At 46.7% G+C, this 17,425-nt stretch overlaps 1 protein-coding gene and 1 non-coding gene across 2 annotated transcripts in view; both read left to right on the top strand.

Annotated features, from left to right (window-relative positions):
• Positions 1-934: 934 nt before the first annotated feature.
• On the top strand, positions 935-1,072 carry LOC114815357. The gene has a single exon (XR_003763120.1). It is a non-coding gene; the product is annotated as a small nucleolar RNA SNORA7 (small nucleolar RNA).
• A 12,071-nt stretch (positions 1,073-13,143) lies between these two features.
• The window catches only part of GPATCH8 (G-patch domain containing 8), a 97,712-nt gene continuing 93,430 nt past the window's right edge, over positions 13,144-17,425 (top strand). Inside the window, exon 1 of the mRNA XM_029075064.1 lies at positions 13,144-13,221. Within this exon, the coding sequence (XP_028930897.1) occupies positions 13,177-13,221 (45 nt within the window). The 5' untranslated portion in view covers positions 13,144-13,176. The remainder of the gene's footprint in view (positions 13,222-17,425) is intronic.

Below are 17,425 nucleotides of genomic sequence, written 5' to 3'. Positions count from 1 at the left end.
AGTCACTTAACTTCTCTGTGCCTCAGTTACCTCATCTGTAAAATGGGGATTAACTGTGAGCCTCAAATGGGACAACCCAATTATCCTGTACCTACCCCAGTGCTTAGAACGGTGCTCTGCACATAGTAAGCGCTTAACAAATACCAACATTGTTATTATTATTACAGTGCTCTGCATACAGTAAGTGCTCAATAAATACCATTGATTGATTGACCGATACCATCTAATCAGCCCTCCTGGATTTCTCAGCGGTCATTTGGTATTGGTTGGGACTTTCCACCCTCAAATTGGGAAGCAGCATGGCTTAGTGGAAAGAGCCCCAGCCTCGGAGTCAGAGGACCTGAGTTAGCTCTTCCACTTGCCTGCTGTGTATCTGTGGGCAAGTCCCTTAACTCCTCTGTGCCTCAATTACCTCATCTGTAAAATCAGGATAAAGACTGTAAACCCCAGCTCATCCTCCTCATTGCGGGCAAGGAACGTGTCTGTTTATTGTTATATTGTACTCTCCCAAGATCTTGGTTCACTGCTCTGCACATAGTAAGTGCTCAATAAACTGAGAAGCAGCATGGCTCTGTGGAAAGAACACAGGCTTGGGAGTCAGAGGCTATGGGTTCAAATCCCAGCTCCACCGCTTGTCAGCGGTGTGACTTTGGGCAACTCACTTAACTTCTCTGAGCCTCAGTTACCTCATCTGTAAAATGGGGATTAAGACCGTGAGCCCTACGTGGGACAACGTGATCACCTTGTATCCTCCCCAGCATTTAGGACAGTGCTTTGCACATAGTAAGAGCTTAACAAATGCCATCATTATCATTAATAAACACGATCGACTGACACAGACTGTGTCCAATCTGATTAGTTTGTATCTCTAGACTGTAAACTCGTAGTGGGCAGGGAATGTGTCTGTTTATTGTTATGCTGTACTCTCCCAATACCCTTCTCAGGATGGCACCTGGAGAGTTTCCAGTCCTCTACCAGTCTCGGCTACGAGAGGGAGAATCCAACAGAGGCATTCCCATTCCAATCCTAGCTTGGGCAGTGGCTAGCGAGTGGAAGGCCATCTGCAAAACTCACCCATGTTGGGCGGCAGAGGCATGGGAGGGAATCGAGAGCGGAGACTCGAGTTTACTGCCCGGAAGGCAGCGATGGTAAACCGCTTCTGTATTTTTACCCAAGGAAACTCTCTGGATCCACTACCAGAACGATGGCAGATGGAGGTGGGGCCTTCTGAGAGAGATGTGTCCATGGAGTCGCTTTGGGTTGGAGATGACAGCAAAAGATGAGACTCTCCCAACTACTTGATAATAATAATTATGGTATTTGTTAAGAGCTTGCTAAGTACTAAGGGCTGGGGTGGACACAAGCCAATTGGGTTGGACACAGTCCCTGTCTGCATGGGGCTCACAGTCTCCATCCCCATTCTACAGAGGAGGTAACTGAGGCCCAGAGAAATGAAGTAACTTGCCCAAGGTCACACAGCAGACAAGTGGCGGAGCTGGAATTAGAACCTATGACTTTCTGACTCCCAGGCCCGTGCTCCATCCTCTATGCCACGCTACTTCTCCAGTGCTTAGGACAGTGCTCTGTACACTAAGCGCTCAATAAATATAATTGAATGAATGAATACCCCAGCTTTTAGTACAGTGTCCAGCACTTAGTAAAGGTTTAGCAGATGTCATTAAAACATCCCCCAACGATCCAAAAAAAACCCTGGGACCTTGGATTCCTTCATCCAGTTCAGTGGCAGCGTGTGTCTGCTGCTCCCTGCCGGATAGTATAGACAGACTTCGATTTAGAGTGTGTGGAGTGCCCCCCAGGAGAGGCCTTTACTTACTACCTTTCATTTCATTCAATAGTATTTATTGAGCGCTTACTATGTGCAGAGCACTGTACTAAGCGCTTGGGATGAACAAGGCGGCAACAGATAGAGACGGTCCCTGCTGTTTGACGGGCTTACAGTCTAATCGGGGGAGACGGACAGACAAGAACAATGGCACTAAACAGCATCAAGGGGAAGAACATCTCGTAAAAACAATGGCAACTAACAACTACCTTCCTCAAACAACCCCCCAATTTCAGATTTACAACACGCCGGTTGCACACTTTCCAACACTCCGCTCCTCTGTGGCACCAGATGTGGGGAGAAATGGGCAACCAATTTTACTAGGCCACAGTGGATGGTGGGGGGTTGGGCCCAGGGGAAAGAAGGAAAGTTTAAAGAGGGCCAAGGGTGAGATCACCAGGAGGGTGGATGGACCCACTTTACTTCCAGGGAAGTAAAAAAGTAAAAGTTTGCTTCTGCATCATGCAACTCATTCATTGATTCAATCGTATTTACTGAGCGCTTACTGTGTGCAGAGCACTGTACTAGGCACTTGGAAAGTACAATTTGGCAACAGATAGAGACAATCCCTTCCCAACAATGGGCTCCACCCTTCCTCCTGCGTGGAACTCCCTCCCCTCTTCGTATAATAATAATAATTATGGTATTTGTTAAGTGCTTACTGTGTGACAAGCACTGTTCCAAGCACTGGGGTAGATAAAAGGTAATCAGGTTGTCCCACACAGTCTTAATCCCCATTTTACAGATGAGGTCACTGAGGCTTAGAGAAGTGAAGTGACTTGACCAAGGTCACATAGCAGGCATGTGGCGGAGCTGGGATTAGAACCCGTGACCTTCTGACTCCCAGGCTCCTGCTCCATCCACTATGCCATGCTGTTTCTCCGATTCAACACTCCTCCACTCTCCCCACTTTCAAAGCCCTCCTAAAATCATTCCTCATCCAGAAAGATTCCCTGGTTTATCTCTCATCTCTCCACCTGGGTCATCTCTGTTGCTTCTTTTGTTTCTGAACTGTACTTTCCAAGCGCTTACTACAGTGCTCTCTACACAGTAAATGCTCAATAAATATGATTTAATGAATGAATGAACCTCAGCATTTGTCTGCTGTGGGCAAATAACTGGGCTTCTTTTTTTAAAAAATAAAATTTGTTAAACATTTACTATGTCGAACATTGTTCTAAAGGCTGGGGTAGACGCAAATCAATCAGGTCAGACCCACTCCCTGTTCCACATGGGACTCACAGTCTAAGTAGGAGGGAAAACAGGTATTCATTCATTCAATAGTATTTATTGAGTGCTTACTATGTGCAGACACTGTACTAAGCGCTTGGAATGTATAAATCAGCAACAGATAGAGACAATCCCTGCCCATCGATGGGCTTACAGTCTAATCGAGGGAGACAGACGAGCAAAAACAAGACAACTTAATCATGATAAATAGAATCAAGGGGATGTATACCTCATTAACAAAGTAAATAGGGTCATAAAAATATATACAAATGAGCACAGTGCTGAGGGGAGGGGAAGAGAAAGGGGGAGGAGCGGAGGGAAAGGGGGGAAAGGGGGCTTACCTGAAGGGAGGTGAAAGGGGAGCAGAGAGGGAGCAGAGGGAGCAGAGGGAAAGGGGAAGCTCAGTCTGGGAAGGCCTCTTGAAGGAGGTGAGCTTCATCCCCATTTTACAGTTGAGGAAACAGAGGCACAGAGAAGTTAAGCAACTTGCCCAGGGTCACACAGCAGGCAAGTGGTAAAGCGGGGATTAAAACTCAGGTCCTCTGTCTCCCAGGCATGTGCTTTTTCCACTAGGCCACGCTGCTAGACACATCTCCTCCTAGAAGCCTTCCCAGACTAAGCCCCATCTTTCCTCATCTCCCACTCCCTTCTGCGTCGCCCTCGTTCCCTTTGCTCTCCCCGGCCCCAGCCCTGCAGCACTTATGTCCATATCTGCAATTTTATTTATTTGTATTCATGTCTGTCCTCCCACCTCTAGACTGTAAGCACACTGTGGGCAGGGAATATGCCTGTTTACTGTTGTATTGTACTCTCCCAAGCGCTTAGTACAGTGCTTTGCACACAGTAAGTGCTCAATAAATACGATTGAATGAACGAATGCTTTTAGTGCCTTGGTTCTCTATGTCTTGGTTGTTGCATCTATAAAATGGGGATTAAACAGAAAAATAAGGTGGGAAAAGATGGGAGAGAGCCTGGAGACCCGTGGGGAGAGATTTTTGCTGGATGAGGAGGTAAGTGGGAAATCCTTCCCAAACTGAGCCCCCCTTTTCCTCTGCTCCTCCTCCCCTCCCCATCGCCCCTACTCCCTCCTTCTGCTCTCCCCGCCTCCCCGCCCCACAGCACTTGTGTATACACGTACATATTTATTATTCTACTTATTTTATTAATGATGTGTATAGATCTCTAATTCTGTGAATTTATTTTGACGCTACTGATGCCTGTCTCCTCGTTTTGTTTAGCTGTCTGCCTCCCCACTTCTAGACTGTGAGCCCCTTGTTGGGTGGGGATGGTCTCTATCCGTTGCCCAATTGTACATTCCAAGCGCTTAGTCCAGTGCTCTGCACACAGTAAGCGCTCAATAAATACGATTGAATGAATGAAATCCGGGGAGGGGTTTTGAGGGATGGAGGGACGCTTGCCAACTGACCTCGCCCCCATTTTTGGGGGGGCTCCCTCGTGGGGTAATAGTGCTGGGCACAGGTGGCAAGTGGGGACCCCACTGCGGGAGTGGTTGCTTCTACCATTTTGTTTTTAACGGTATTTGTTAAGCGCTTACTCTGTGCCAAGCACTGTTCTAAGCACTGGGGGAGATACCAGCTAATCAGGTTGGACACAGCCCCTGTCCCATGTGGGGTTCACAGTCTGAATCTCCATTTGTCAGATGAGAAGCAGCGTGGCTCAGTGGAAAGAGCCCAGGCTTGGGAGTCAGAGGTCTTAGGTTCGAATCCCAATTCTGTCACTTGTCAGCTGTGTGACTGTGGGCAAGTCACTTCACTTCTCTGTGCCTCAGTTCCCTCACCTGTAAAATGGGGATTAAGACTGTGAGCCTCACATGGGACAACCTGATTACCCTGTATCTACCCCAGCGCTTAGAACAGTGCTCTGCGCATCGTAAGCGTTTAACAAATTCCAGCATTATTATTAGTATGAGGCCACTGAGGCGCAAAGAAGCGACAGTGATGTGCCCAAGGTCCTACAGCAGTCAAGTGGCGGAGGCCGGATAAGAACTCAGATCCTTCTTAATCCCAGGCACTGGCTCTAGCCACTAGGCCATGCTGCTTCTGTGGGTGAGGGGGGGGGTCCAACCCTCCCTTGCTCCCCTTTCCCCCCAACTTTAGACTCTGTTGCACGGAGGGGGGGCAAAGTTTGGGGCAGTGAGGCTTCAGACAGAAGAGCTGAGAGAGAGAGAGAGAATATAACTTCAGCAATCAGTCAGTCATATTTATTGAGCGATTTCTGTGTGCAGTGCACTGTACTAAGCATTTGGAAGAGTGCAATACAGCAGAGTTCATTCACTAATTCAATCGTATTTATTGAGCGCTTATTGTGTCTTGGAAAGTACAGTTCAGCAATAGCAACAGATAATCCCTGACCACACCGGGTTTACAGTCTAGAAGGGGGGGGAGACAGACATCAAAACGAGCAAACAGACTTCAATATAAATAAATAGAATTATAGATATATGCACATCAAAATAAGTAAACAGGCATCAATATAAATAAATAAAATTATAGATATAGTTGATAAGGTATGTTCCCTGCCCACAAGGAATTTATATTGTGAGCTCGTTGTGGTCAGGGTATGTCTGTTCGTTGTTGTACTGTACTCTCCCAAGCGCTTAGTACAGTGCTTTGTATGCAGAAAGCGCTCCATTGAATAAATGCATGAACAAGAAGCCGCGTGGCTTAGCGGAAAGAACACGGGCTTGGGAGTCAGAGGTCATGGGTTCTAATCCCCCCTCTGCCACTTATCAGCTGTGTTCATTCAGTAGTATTTATTGAGACCTTACTTTGTGCAGAACACCGTACTAAGCGCTTGGAATGTACAATTTGGCAACAGAGAGAATCCCTGCCCAGTGATGGGCTCACAATCTAAACGACTGTCTGTGTGACCTTGGCCAAGCCACTTCACTTCTCTGGGCCTCAGTGACCTCATCTGTAAAATGGGGATGAAGACTGTGAGCCCCACGTGGGACAACCTGATCACCTTGTATCTACCCCGGCGCTTAGAACAGTGCTTGGCACATAGTAAGCGCTTAATAATAATGATGGCATTTGTTAAGCACTTACTATGTGCCAAGCACGGTTCTACGTGCTGAAAAAAATACCACCATTATTATATATGAGAGAAGCATTGTGGCTCAGTGGAAAGAGCAGGGGTTTAGGAGTCAGAGGTCATGGATTCGAATCCCGGCCCTGCCCCTTGTCACCTGTGTGACCGTGGGCAAGTCACTTCACTTCTCTGGGCCTCAGTTCCCTCAACTGTAAAATGGGGATGAAGACTGTGAGCCTCACGTGGGCCATCCTGATTACTCTGTATCTCCCCCAGCGCTTAGAACAGTGCTCGGCACATAGTAAGCGCTTTACAAATACCAACATTATTATTATAAAAAAAGAGTCGTCCCCCCGCCTTTCCCTTTTCCTGGTCGTGGCAATGAAGTCAGCTTGTGCAGTGCCGCCCGTGACCGGCAGGGGGCAGCGCAACCATTTCCATGGCGCCCCGGCGTCTCCCGGATTTGGGGGCAAGAGCAAAATCCCGGGCCGGAGAGCGGAGGGAGCAGGAATGGAGTCGGGGAAGGGAAGGGAACGCCTTCTGCCGGAGTTGGCATAGCAACCCTGAAAGATCGGGGGGAGGGGGAAAGAGAAGGCAGGGCATCCGGGCAGCCAATCAAAGCAATTAGCGCCTGATCAATCAGGGCCCACTTGATCCATAAATCAATGGAAAAAGGGTTCCAGAGAAGGCCAGGGGACATCTCACAGCTGTCTTTTGCCTGGTGATACCCTGAGACCGGGCAGAATAGGAGGCAGCTGGTTGGAAGGGGGATGGGGGGGATGGAGGGGAAGCCCCGAGGGGCCTGAAACATGCTCAAGGTTAACTTTCTCTACGGCAGGGCCTCCATTTCACAGCCGGAGAAAGAGTGGTGGTAATCATGGTATTTATTGGGCACAATGCACTGTACTAGCTGCTTTGGAAGCCCAAGGGCATCAATCAATGGTATTTACTAAGCGCAAACTATGGGCAGAGCACTGTAATAATGATAATAATAATAATTGTGTTTGTTAATTCATTCATTCATTCAATAGTATTTATTGAGCGCTTACTATGTGCAGAGCACTGTACTAAGCGCTTGGAATGAACAAGTCGGCAACAGATAGAGACAGTCGCTGCCGTTTGACGGGCTTACGGTCTAATCGGGGGAGACAGACAGATAAGAACAATGGCAGTAAATAGAGTCAAGGGGAAGAACATCTCGTAAAAACAATGGCAACTAAATAAAATCAAGCTCTTCTATGTTAAGCTTTTATTATGTGCAAAGTACTGTTCTAAGTGCTGTGGAGAGGATACAAGGTGATCAGGTTGTCCCATGTGGGGCTCACAGTCTTAATCCTCATTGTACAGATGGGGTAACTGAGGCACAGAGAAGTGAAGTGACTTGCCCAAAGTCACACAGCTGACAAGAGGTAGAGTCCGGATGACTTCTGACTCCCAAGTCCGTGCTCTTCCCACTGAGGCACCCTGCTTCTCAAGCGCTTGGGAGAGTACAGTACCCCAGAATTAGCAGAAGAGTTCCCTGCCCTTAAGGAGTTTACCGCTTAGAGGGGGAGACAGACATTAATATGAATAGACTTGTATTTAAATGTATTCATATTCAAATAAACAGAAGCATAAGATATGTTCCCTGCCTGCAGAGAGCTATAGCTGGGGAACCAGCAATAGAAATATCCCCCAGTGGTAGAATTGGAATTAATAGAATTGAATATTCAATCAAATAGACTCTACTCTGATATTGAAAATTGTTGTAAATCCATATATAAGTGCAAGATGCTCCACTCAAAATTCTGTTCCCTGCCCTCAGCCAGGTGAATAGGTAACCCCCCCAGGGAGAGAAGACAGCTGGTCTCCAATCAACCAATACATTAATGATAATTTATTGAATGCCTACAGGTCAGTAGTACTCTCAGACTACAATACAGCCTGTTCACTTCGCTTCTCTAATGCTAACTTTCTCAATCTATCTCAACCCGGTCTATCTCACTGCTGACCTCTCATCCACGAACTGCCTGTGGCCTGGAATGCCCTCCCTCCTCATATCCCACAGATGATGACTCTCTCCCCCCTTTCAAAGCCTTATTGAAAGCCCATCTCCTCCAAGAGGCTTTCTCCAACTAACCCCTCCTTTCCTCTTTTCCTACTCACTTCTAATAATGTTGGTATTATTTGTTAAGCGCTTACTCTGTGCCGAGCACTGTTCTAAGCACTGGGGTAGATACAGGGTAATCAGGTTGTCCCACGTGAGGCTCACAGTTAATTCCCATTTTACAGATGAGGTAACTGAGGCACACATCTGTAAAGTGGCAGAGCCGGGATTCAAACTCATGACCGCTGACTCCCAAGCCCGTGCTCTTTCCATTGAGCCACGCTGCTTCTCTGCATCACCACGCCTTGTTTCTTTCATTCTCCTCACCCCTCCCAGCCCCACAGCACTTCTGTACATATCTGTAGTTTATTCCTTTCTATTAATGTCTGCTCCCACTCATTTGTTGTGGGCAGGGAGTGTGTCTGTTTATTGTTCTATTGTACTCTCCCAAGTGCTTAATACAGTGCTCTGCACACAGTAAGCGCTCAATAAATATGACTGATTGACTACAGTATGCAGAACACTGTATTTAGACCTTTGGAGAGTAAAATTAATAGACAAGATTCTTACTCCCAAGGAAAGTACAACCTAGTAGGGGAGACAGTCACTTTGCAGCCAGGAGAAAGCAATAAAGATGTGTATAAAGATGCATAAAAAAGTGTTAGTGAGATGACTGCCAAGTGCCCAGTTGGTTGGTGGGGAGAATAGCAGTGTTGCACAGTGGATAGAGCCTGGGCCTGGGAGTCAGAAGGTCATTCATTCATTCAATTGCATTTATTGAGTGCTTACTGTGTGCAAAGCACTTTACTAAATGCTTGGAAAGTACATTTCAGCAGTAAAGAGAGATAATCCCTGCCCACACTAATGTTGATATTTATTAAGCGCTTACTATGTGCCGAGCACTGTTCTAAGCGCTGGAACCCCAGCTCCACCATTTCTCTGGGCTTCAGTTCCCTCACCTGTAAAATGGGGATTGAGACTCTGAGCCCCACGTGGAACAGGGACTGTGTCTAACCCAGTTTGCTTGTATCCACCTCAGCACTTAGTACAGGGCCTGGCACACAGTAAGTGCTTAACAAATATCACAGTTATTATCATTATTATTAGCTAAGAACTGGGGAAGGCCCCATGGAGATGTGATACCTGAAGAGCTTTGAAAATGTAGAGGCCAATGATGCGTTGATTTGAAAGGGAAGGGAGAACCAGAGCAAAGAGGTGGGTGGCAGGAGAGATGAGATTGAGGTTAACTTGAGAGGAAAAGAAAGTACAAGCTGGGGTGTAGTAGAAGAGAGTAGATAAGTGGCGTGGTCTAGTGGAAGGAGCATAGGCCTGGGAGTCAAAGGACCTCTAGACTGCAGGCTTGTTGTGGGCAGGGAATGTCTGTTCTATTGTACTCTCCCAAGTGCTTAGTACAGTGCTCTGTACCCAGTAAGCATTCAATAAATACAGTTGACTGACCTGGGTTCACAACTCATCTGCTGCGTGACCTTAGGCAAGTCACTTAACTTCTCTGCAATCCGTTCCCTCGTCTGTAAAATGGGGATTCAATTCAGCTTGGCTTAGTGAAAAAAACAGGGGCTTGGAAGTCAGAGGTCATGGGATCGAATCCCAGCTCCACCACTTGTCAGCTGTGTGACTTTGGGCAAGTCACTTCACTTCTCTGTGCCTCGGTTACCTCATCTGTAAAATGGGGATTAAGACATTGAGCCCCATGTGGGATAACCCAATTACCTTGTATTTACCCCAGTGCTTAGAACAGTGCTTGGCACAGAGTAAGCTCTTAACAAACACCAGCATTATCAATACTTGTACTCCTTCTTACTTAGACTGTTCTTACTTAGCCCCATGTGCAACTGTACTTGGCCTGATTAACCCCAGTGCTTAATACAATGCTTGATACATAGTAAGCTTGATATAGTAAGTATGATACATACATTTAACAAATCATAAAAAAACCCCAAAACAAAATAAAAATACTTCACTACTTATGGATTGGAAGGGAAGAGCAGAAGAAGGAAGGCAAGGGAAGAGAAGCAGCATGGCCCAATGGATAGAGTACAGGCCTGGAGTCAGAAGGCCCTAGGTGTGTTTTTTCCACTAGGCCTTGCTACTTCCCAGCTATTTTCTATCAACCCCAGTGCATAATACACTATCTGTCAAATAAGCTCTTAACAAATGCTACAATTAATTTATTAAGGTTTGTTGGAGGAAATGGGATTCCAAGTGCTTAGTACAGTGATCTGCAGCAAAGAGAGAAGCAGTGTGACTTAGTGGATAGAGCATGGGCCTGGGAGTCAGAAGATCTGGGTGTTAATCCTGGCTCTGCCATTTGCCTACTGTGTGACCTTAGGCACATCACTTCACTTCTCTGGGTTTCAGTTATCTTATCTGTAAAATGGGGATAGAGAATCAATCAATTATGGAATCAATTATGGAAACATACTGTAATTATTATATTACTATGAACCAAGCACTGTTCTAAGCGCTGGGGTAGATACAAGCTAATCAGGTTGGATACAGTCCTTGTCCCACATGGGGCTCACTTTTAATCCCCATTTTCCAGATGAGGGAATTGAGACCCAAAGAAGTAAAGTGACTTGCCCAAGCTCACACAGCAGACATGCGGCAGAGCTGGGATTAGAACCCAGGTCCTTCTGACACAGACTCCATGCTGTATCTATTAAACCCTGTTACTCCTCTAGCAGCGTGAATGGGAAAGAACAGGATGCGATGGGAACAGAGACCTAAAACCGCACCTCGCCCTTCCTTCCTTCCCACACCCTCTCTCAGGAAGCAGCATGGCTTAATAATAATAATAATAATATAGTGGTATTTGTTAAGCGCTTACTACTACTACTAATAATGATGGTATTTGTTAAGCACTTACTATGCACCAAGCACTCTACTAAGCACTGGGGTAGATACAAGGTAATCGGGTTATCCCACCTGGGGCTCATGCTTTTAATCCCCATTTTGCAGATGAGGTAACTGAGGGACATGGGCCTGGGAATCAGAAGGTCATGGGTTCTAATGCCAGCTCCACCACCACTTGTCTGCCATGTGACCTTGGGCAAGCTACTTCACTTCTCTGTGCCTCAATTCCCTCACCTGTAAAATGGGGATTGAAGACTGTGAGCTCTCTGTGGGGCTGGGACTGTGTCAACCTGCTTTGCTTGTATCTACCCCAGCACTTAGTACAGTGCCTGGAACACAGTAATTGCTTACCAAATACCACAATTATTAGAGAAGCAGCATGGCTCAGTGGAAAGAGACTGGGCTTGGGAGTCAGAGGATGTGGGTTGTAATCCCGGCTCCTCCACTTGTCTGCTGTGTGACCTTGGGCAATCCACTTAAATTCTCTGTGCCTCAGTGACCTCATCTATAAAATGGGGATGAAGACTATGAGCCCCACCTGGGGCAACCTGATTACCTTGTATCTACCCCCACCGCTTAGAACGTGCTTGGCACATAGTAAGTGCTTAACAAATACCATCATTATTATTATTATTTATCTGGGCAAGTCACTTCACTTCTCCGGGCCTCAGTTCCCTCATCCCGGCTCTGCCACTTGTCAGCTGTGTGACTGTGGGCAAGACACTTCTCTGTGCCTCAGTTCCTCATCTGTCAAATGAGGATGAAGCCTGTGAGCCTCACGTGGGACAACCTGATGACCCTGTATCTCCCCTAGCGCTTAGAACAGTGCTCTGCACATAGTAAGCGCTTAACAAATACCTACATTATTATCTGTAAAATGGGGATGAAGGCTGTGAGCCTCACGTGGGACAACCTGATGACCCTGTATCTTCCCCAGTGCTTAGAACAGTGCTCTGCACGTAGTAAGTGCTTAACAAATACCTAAATTATTATCTGTAAAATGGGGATGAAGACTGTGAGCCTCACGTGGGACAACCTGATGACCCCGTATCTTCCCCAGCGCTTAGAACAGCACTCTGCATGCAGTAAGCGCTTAACAAATACCTATATTATTATCTGTAAAATGGGGATGAAGACTGTGAGCCTCACATGGAACAACCTGATGACCCTGTATCTCCCCCAGTGCTTAGAACAGTGCTCTGTACATAGTACATAGTACATAGAGAAGCAGCGTGGCGCAGTGGAAAGAGCACGGGCTTTGGAGTCAGGGCTCATGAGTTCGAATCCCAGCTCCGCCACTTGTCAGCTGTGTGACTGTGGGCAAGTCACTTAACTTCTCTGTGCCTCAGTTCCCTCATCTGTAAAATGGGGATTAAGACTGTGAGCCCCACGTGGGACAACCTGATTCCCCTGTGTTTACCCCAGCGCTTAGAACAGTGCTCTGCACATAGTTAGCGCTTAACAAATACCAACATTATTATTATTATTAGTAAGCACTTAACAAATACCAACATTACTAAAGCCTATTATTACCCTATTATCCTATTACATTACCCTATTTATTTTGTTAATGAAATGTACATCGCCTTGATTCAATTTAGTTGCCATTGTTTTTACGAGATGTTCTTCCCCTTGACTCTATTTATTGCCATCGTTCTTGTCTGTCTGTCTCCCCCGATTAGACCGTAAGCCCGTCAAACGGCAGGGACTGTAACTGTTGCCGACTTATTCATTCCAAGCGCTTAGTACAGTGCTCTGCACCTAGTAAGCGCTCAATAAATACTACTGAATTGAATGAATAAGGCCAGCACAGCTTCCAAGGCCCCGCCTGGCGAGGGAAGAGGAGGGCGAAGCGAAGGCGCATGCGTCCGGAGCCGGGAACGCGCCGGCGCACTCGCGTCTCCGCCTCGGCCAGGGCGGTGCCGGAGGGAGGGGGGAGGGGGGAGGGGGGAGGGGAGCCGACGGCGCCTGCGCGGCCGCTGCTCGGCGGCGCGGGGGCGGCCCGAGTGCGCCTGCGCGGAGCCTCGAGGTGGGAGGGAGAAGGGGGGGGGGGAAGGGAGCGAGGGCCGAGTCCTCAGCGGCCGGCGGCAAAATGGCGGACCGCTTCTCCCGCTTCAACGAGGACCGGGACTTCCAGGTAAATCCCCACACCGGCGGGGCCCCCGCCCGCACCCGGAGAGGGGGTAGAAAACCCCCGTGCCGCCCTCGCCCTGCCTGTCTGCCCGGCGGGGCCTCGGGCCCTCGGGAAGCGGCGGTTGTCGTCGCCCCCTCGACGGCCCCGTCGAGGCCGACACCTGCCTCCTCGGCCCGGGGCTCCCTCCCCAACTCAGCAGAGGGTTGCACGGGCTGCGGCCTGAGGACCTTCCTTCCCACCACACGGGGTCTTTGGGTCTTTTAAAATAAGGCGGTGATAATGTGGGTATTTGTTAGGCGCTTACTCTGGGCACAGCACTGTTATAATAATGTGGGTATTTGTTAAGCGCTTACTCTGTGCAGAGCACTGGTCTAGTAATAATAATAATGTTGATATTGTTAAGCACTTTGTGCAGAGCACTGGTCTAATAATGTTGATATTGTTAAGCACTTTGGGCAGAGCACTGTTCTAATAATAATAATGTTGGTATTGTTAAGCGCTTACTCTGTGCAGAGCACTGGTCTAATAATAATGTTGATAGTGTTAAGCGCTTACTTTGTGCAGAGCACTGTTCTAATAATAATAATAATGTTGGTATTTAAGCGCTTACTGTGTGCAGAGCACTGTTCTAATAATGTTGGTATTTGTTAAGCGCTTACTCTGTGCAGAGCACTGTTCTAATAGTAATAATGTTGGTATTTGTTAAGCGCCTACTCTGTGCAGAGCACTGTTATAATGTTGGTATTAAGCGCTTACTCTGTGCAGAGCACTGGTCTAATAATAGTGTTGGTATTTGTTAAGCGCTTACTATGTGCAGAGCACTGTTCTAATGTTGGTATTGTTAAGCGCTTACTCTGTGCAGAGCACTCTTCTAATAATAATGTTGGTATTTGTTAAGCGCTTACTATGTGCAGAGCACTGTTCTAATAGTAATAATGTTGGTATTGCTAAGCGCTTACTATGTGCAGAGCACTGTTCTAAGGGGTGGGGGAGATCCAGGGTCATCAGGTGGTCCCACATGAGACTCATAGTCTTCCTCCCCATTTTACAGATGAGGTCACCGAGGCACAGAGATGTTGAGTGACTTGTCCACAGTCACACAGCTGACAAGCGGTGGAGCGGGGATTCATTCATTTATTCAATAGTATTTATTGAGCGCTTACTATGTGCAGAGCACTGTACTGAGCGCTTGGAATGGACAGTTTGGCAACAGATAGAGATAATCCCTGCCCAATGACGGGTTTACAGTCTAATTGGGGCATTCGAACCCATGACCTCTGACTCCCAAGCCCGGGCTCTTTCAGAAGAAGGTCACCGTAGAAATGGGGGGAGAGAGGGGACCGCCCCTCAAAGCAACCCCAACGACGTAAGGCAACCACTGCATTCTTGCTGCAGACCCCCGCCACAGCAATTTGGGTCAGGGGGATGAATCCCGGCTCTCAAGTTTTCCCACCGCCTTTAGGGCAGTGGGGAAATCAGCTGGCCTGCTTCTCCGGTGCAGATTTCCTCCCTTTGGGGTGATTGGGGTAGCAAAAGGGAGGGAAAAGGCAGTTGGGGGGAAAAGGATGGGCAAGTGAGGCCTCATGGCCCCCGGCGGCCTCAAGGGGGGAGAGTTTTGCAGGATGGAGGGAAGGGAGTTGAAAATGCGATGGGTCATGTGCTTTATGGCTGCAGCAAGACACGCTCCCGAGGTGTCTGTTAGGGTGTGATGCAGCCGCAGAGGCAGAGAAGTTTGGCTTGGTGGACTTTGTCGGAGGATCAGTTTCTTCTTGCCCTTTCTTTGGTGGGAAGATGGAGCCCCTCGCCGCAGAGAGCAAAGAGCACCACGTTGGCTGCAGGTTCGACCAAACAGTGTCTTGGAAGCTAGAGATTGGGAACTGCTTTTTTTTTTTTTTGTGGGGTTTTTTTTTTAGCGGAGAAGGTGGCAAACTAATCAAAATGCAAACAAAAAGATAATGCCCTGCGTTGGATCGAGCAGGTCAATTTGTCAGCTTAGTGAATTCAGTGGGGAGAATGTAGGCAGGCTTTTTTTTCCCCAAATAAGGAGAAGTCTAGGTAAATTATTTTAAAGGGAGCTCAGGAAATGATCATTTAACGGTAATGAGAAGCAGCAGGCCTAGTGGATAGAGCATGGGCCTGGGAGTCAGAAAGGCCCTGGGTTCTAGTCATGACTTGTCTGTTGAATGACCTTGGTCAAGTCACTTAACTTCTCTGTGTCACAGTTCATGTATCTGTAAAATGGAGATTAAGACTGTGAACTCCATCTGAGACATGGGCTATGCCCAACCCAATTATCTTGTATCTACCCCAGTGCTTAGTACAATGCCTGGTATTTATCGAAAGCATGAAACTAACATTGGATGTTGTCATTTGAAATCTGGAGAAGTAGAAGCTGGTTTAATAATAATAATTATTATAGTGTTAAGTGCTTACTATGTGTCAAGCACTGTTCTAAGCGCTGGGGTAGGTACAGATAATCAGGTTGACCCATGAGGGGTTCACAGTCTTTATCCCCATTTTACAGATGAGGGAATTGAGGCACAGAGGAGTTAAGTGGCTTGCCCAAGGTCACACAGCAGACAAGTGACAGAGTCTGGATTAGAACCCACATCCTCTGGCTCCCAAGCCTGTGCTCTTTCCACTAAGCCACGCTGCTTCTCTTAGATGCCCAGTGTCCTAAAATTTAAAGTGGGGCCAACATTGTGTCAATAGTTCAGTCAGGGTTAATATTTATGCACTTGAAGGTATTGCTCTTCTCATCAACTCTTATCCTTATTTCTGATTTTACATAAGTTTATTCATATAGGATCATGAGGCATTTATAGTATAATACTGCATCTTTTACATTTGCGATTCTTAATCTTTGAGAAGAAAGTACTGGGACCCATAAATAAAACTTCCTTTAAAAAAGTTCGATTAGGACATTTTTGTAAAACAGAGATGATACTGTTAATGTGGTAAATAGAAATGTAATTTTAAAAGGTAAAGAAATTCAGTAGTTTCCAGAAATGATGGGCCATCCAGAAATGATGGGCATGCTGAAGGCAACATAAGCGATTCTTTTAGTGGGTGTTTCGATCAGAGGCAGGGAAAAAATATCGATTAAGCTTTTACTTATGATGTCATTCTTTGATTAAAAGATATTAGAAAAGTGGACGTCACCCTTAGTGATATAAAGGGACACACCTGCTTAGAGTGCCTCACTCAAACGTTTGCGTGGCCAGTTTACCTGGTGTAAACAAACCATGAACTCCATTTAAAGACTAAAGGTATGGAGAATGTGTGAAGTGCTTCAGAGACCAGGAGATAGTTGATGGTTTTATTTGGAAATAATTCCAGTGAAAGGAGTCATCAATGTTTGAATATACATATAAAATACACACACATATTTGTGGGGTGTTTTTCAGTGGAGAAGGTGGCAAAGTAAGCTAATCAAAATGCAAACAAAAAGATAAGGTTGGGGTTTGGAATGAACAGGTCAACTTGTCAGTTTAGCAAATTTAGTGGGGAGAATGTAGGCAGACTATTTTTTCCCCCTCCATATAAGGAGAAATCTAGGTAAATTATTTTAAAGGGAGCTCAGGAAATGACCCAACTGTAATGAGAAGCAGCATGGCCTAGTGGATAGAGCATAGGCCTGGGAGTCAGAAGGCCCTGGGTTCTATATATTCAAGCACTGATGACTCCTTTCAAATATATATATATATATATATACACACACGGAGCAAGAGTGCACTATATATATATCTCCAAAAGGCCTATATAGTGTTGCCCTACAGGGTTTTTGGAAGATGTGTAGTCAGGAGGTGACCCTTGATTTCTGTGGGGTAAAGGAAAAAAAAAAATGCAGGCTTGACCTTTAATGCAGTTATTAGGTAATGGTGTTCCCTAAACGCTCTCCAATTACAGCCGCTCTGGAATTGTCCTGTACTGTGCGAGCTTCTCCGGAAGGATCTTGCCAGCCAGCGTCGGTGCTGGGTGAGGGCAGATTTTTTTTCCTGCACGCTGGCCGGATAAATAGGAAATGTCTTAGATGTTTTTTAATTGGCACTTTTTTTGCCATTTGCCTCAGAGCTATTGGGCCAGAGGAGTTGGAGACCGGATTAGGACTCTGTCAAGGTAGAATCTGAAGCTCATTTCAAGGACACTTGTACAGTTTCGCGGGGCTTGCTGCTGCTGCTTGCATTGTTTACAGATAAAGTTATCA

Source organism: Ornithorhynchus anatinus, chromosome 11, assembly GCF_004115215.2.
Source record: "Ornithorhynchus anatinus isolate Pmale09 chromosome 11, mOrnAna1.pri.v4, whole genome shotgun sequence".
NCBI classification, from domain to species: domain Eukaryota; kingdom Metazoa; phylum Chordata; class Mammalia; order Monotremata; family Ornithorhynchidae; genus Ornithorhynchus; species Ornithorhynchus anatinus.
Note: the sequence above shows the minus strand (reverse complement) of the source record. Positions and strands in the feature narration are given on the sequence as shown.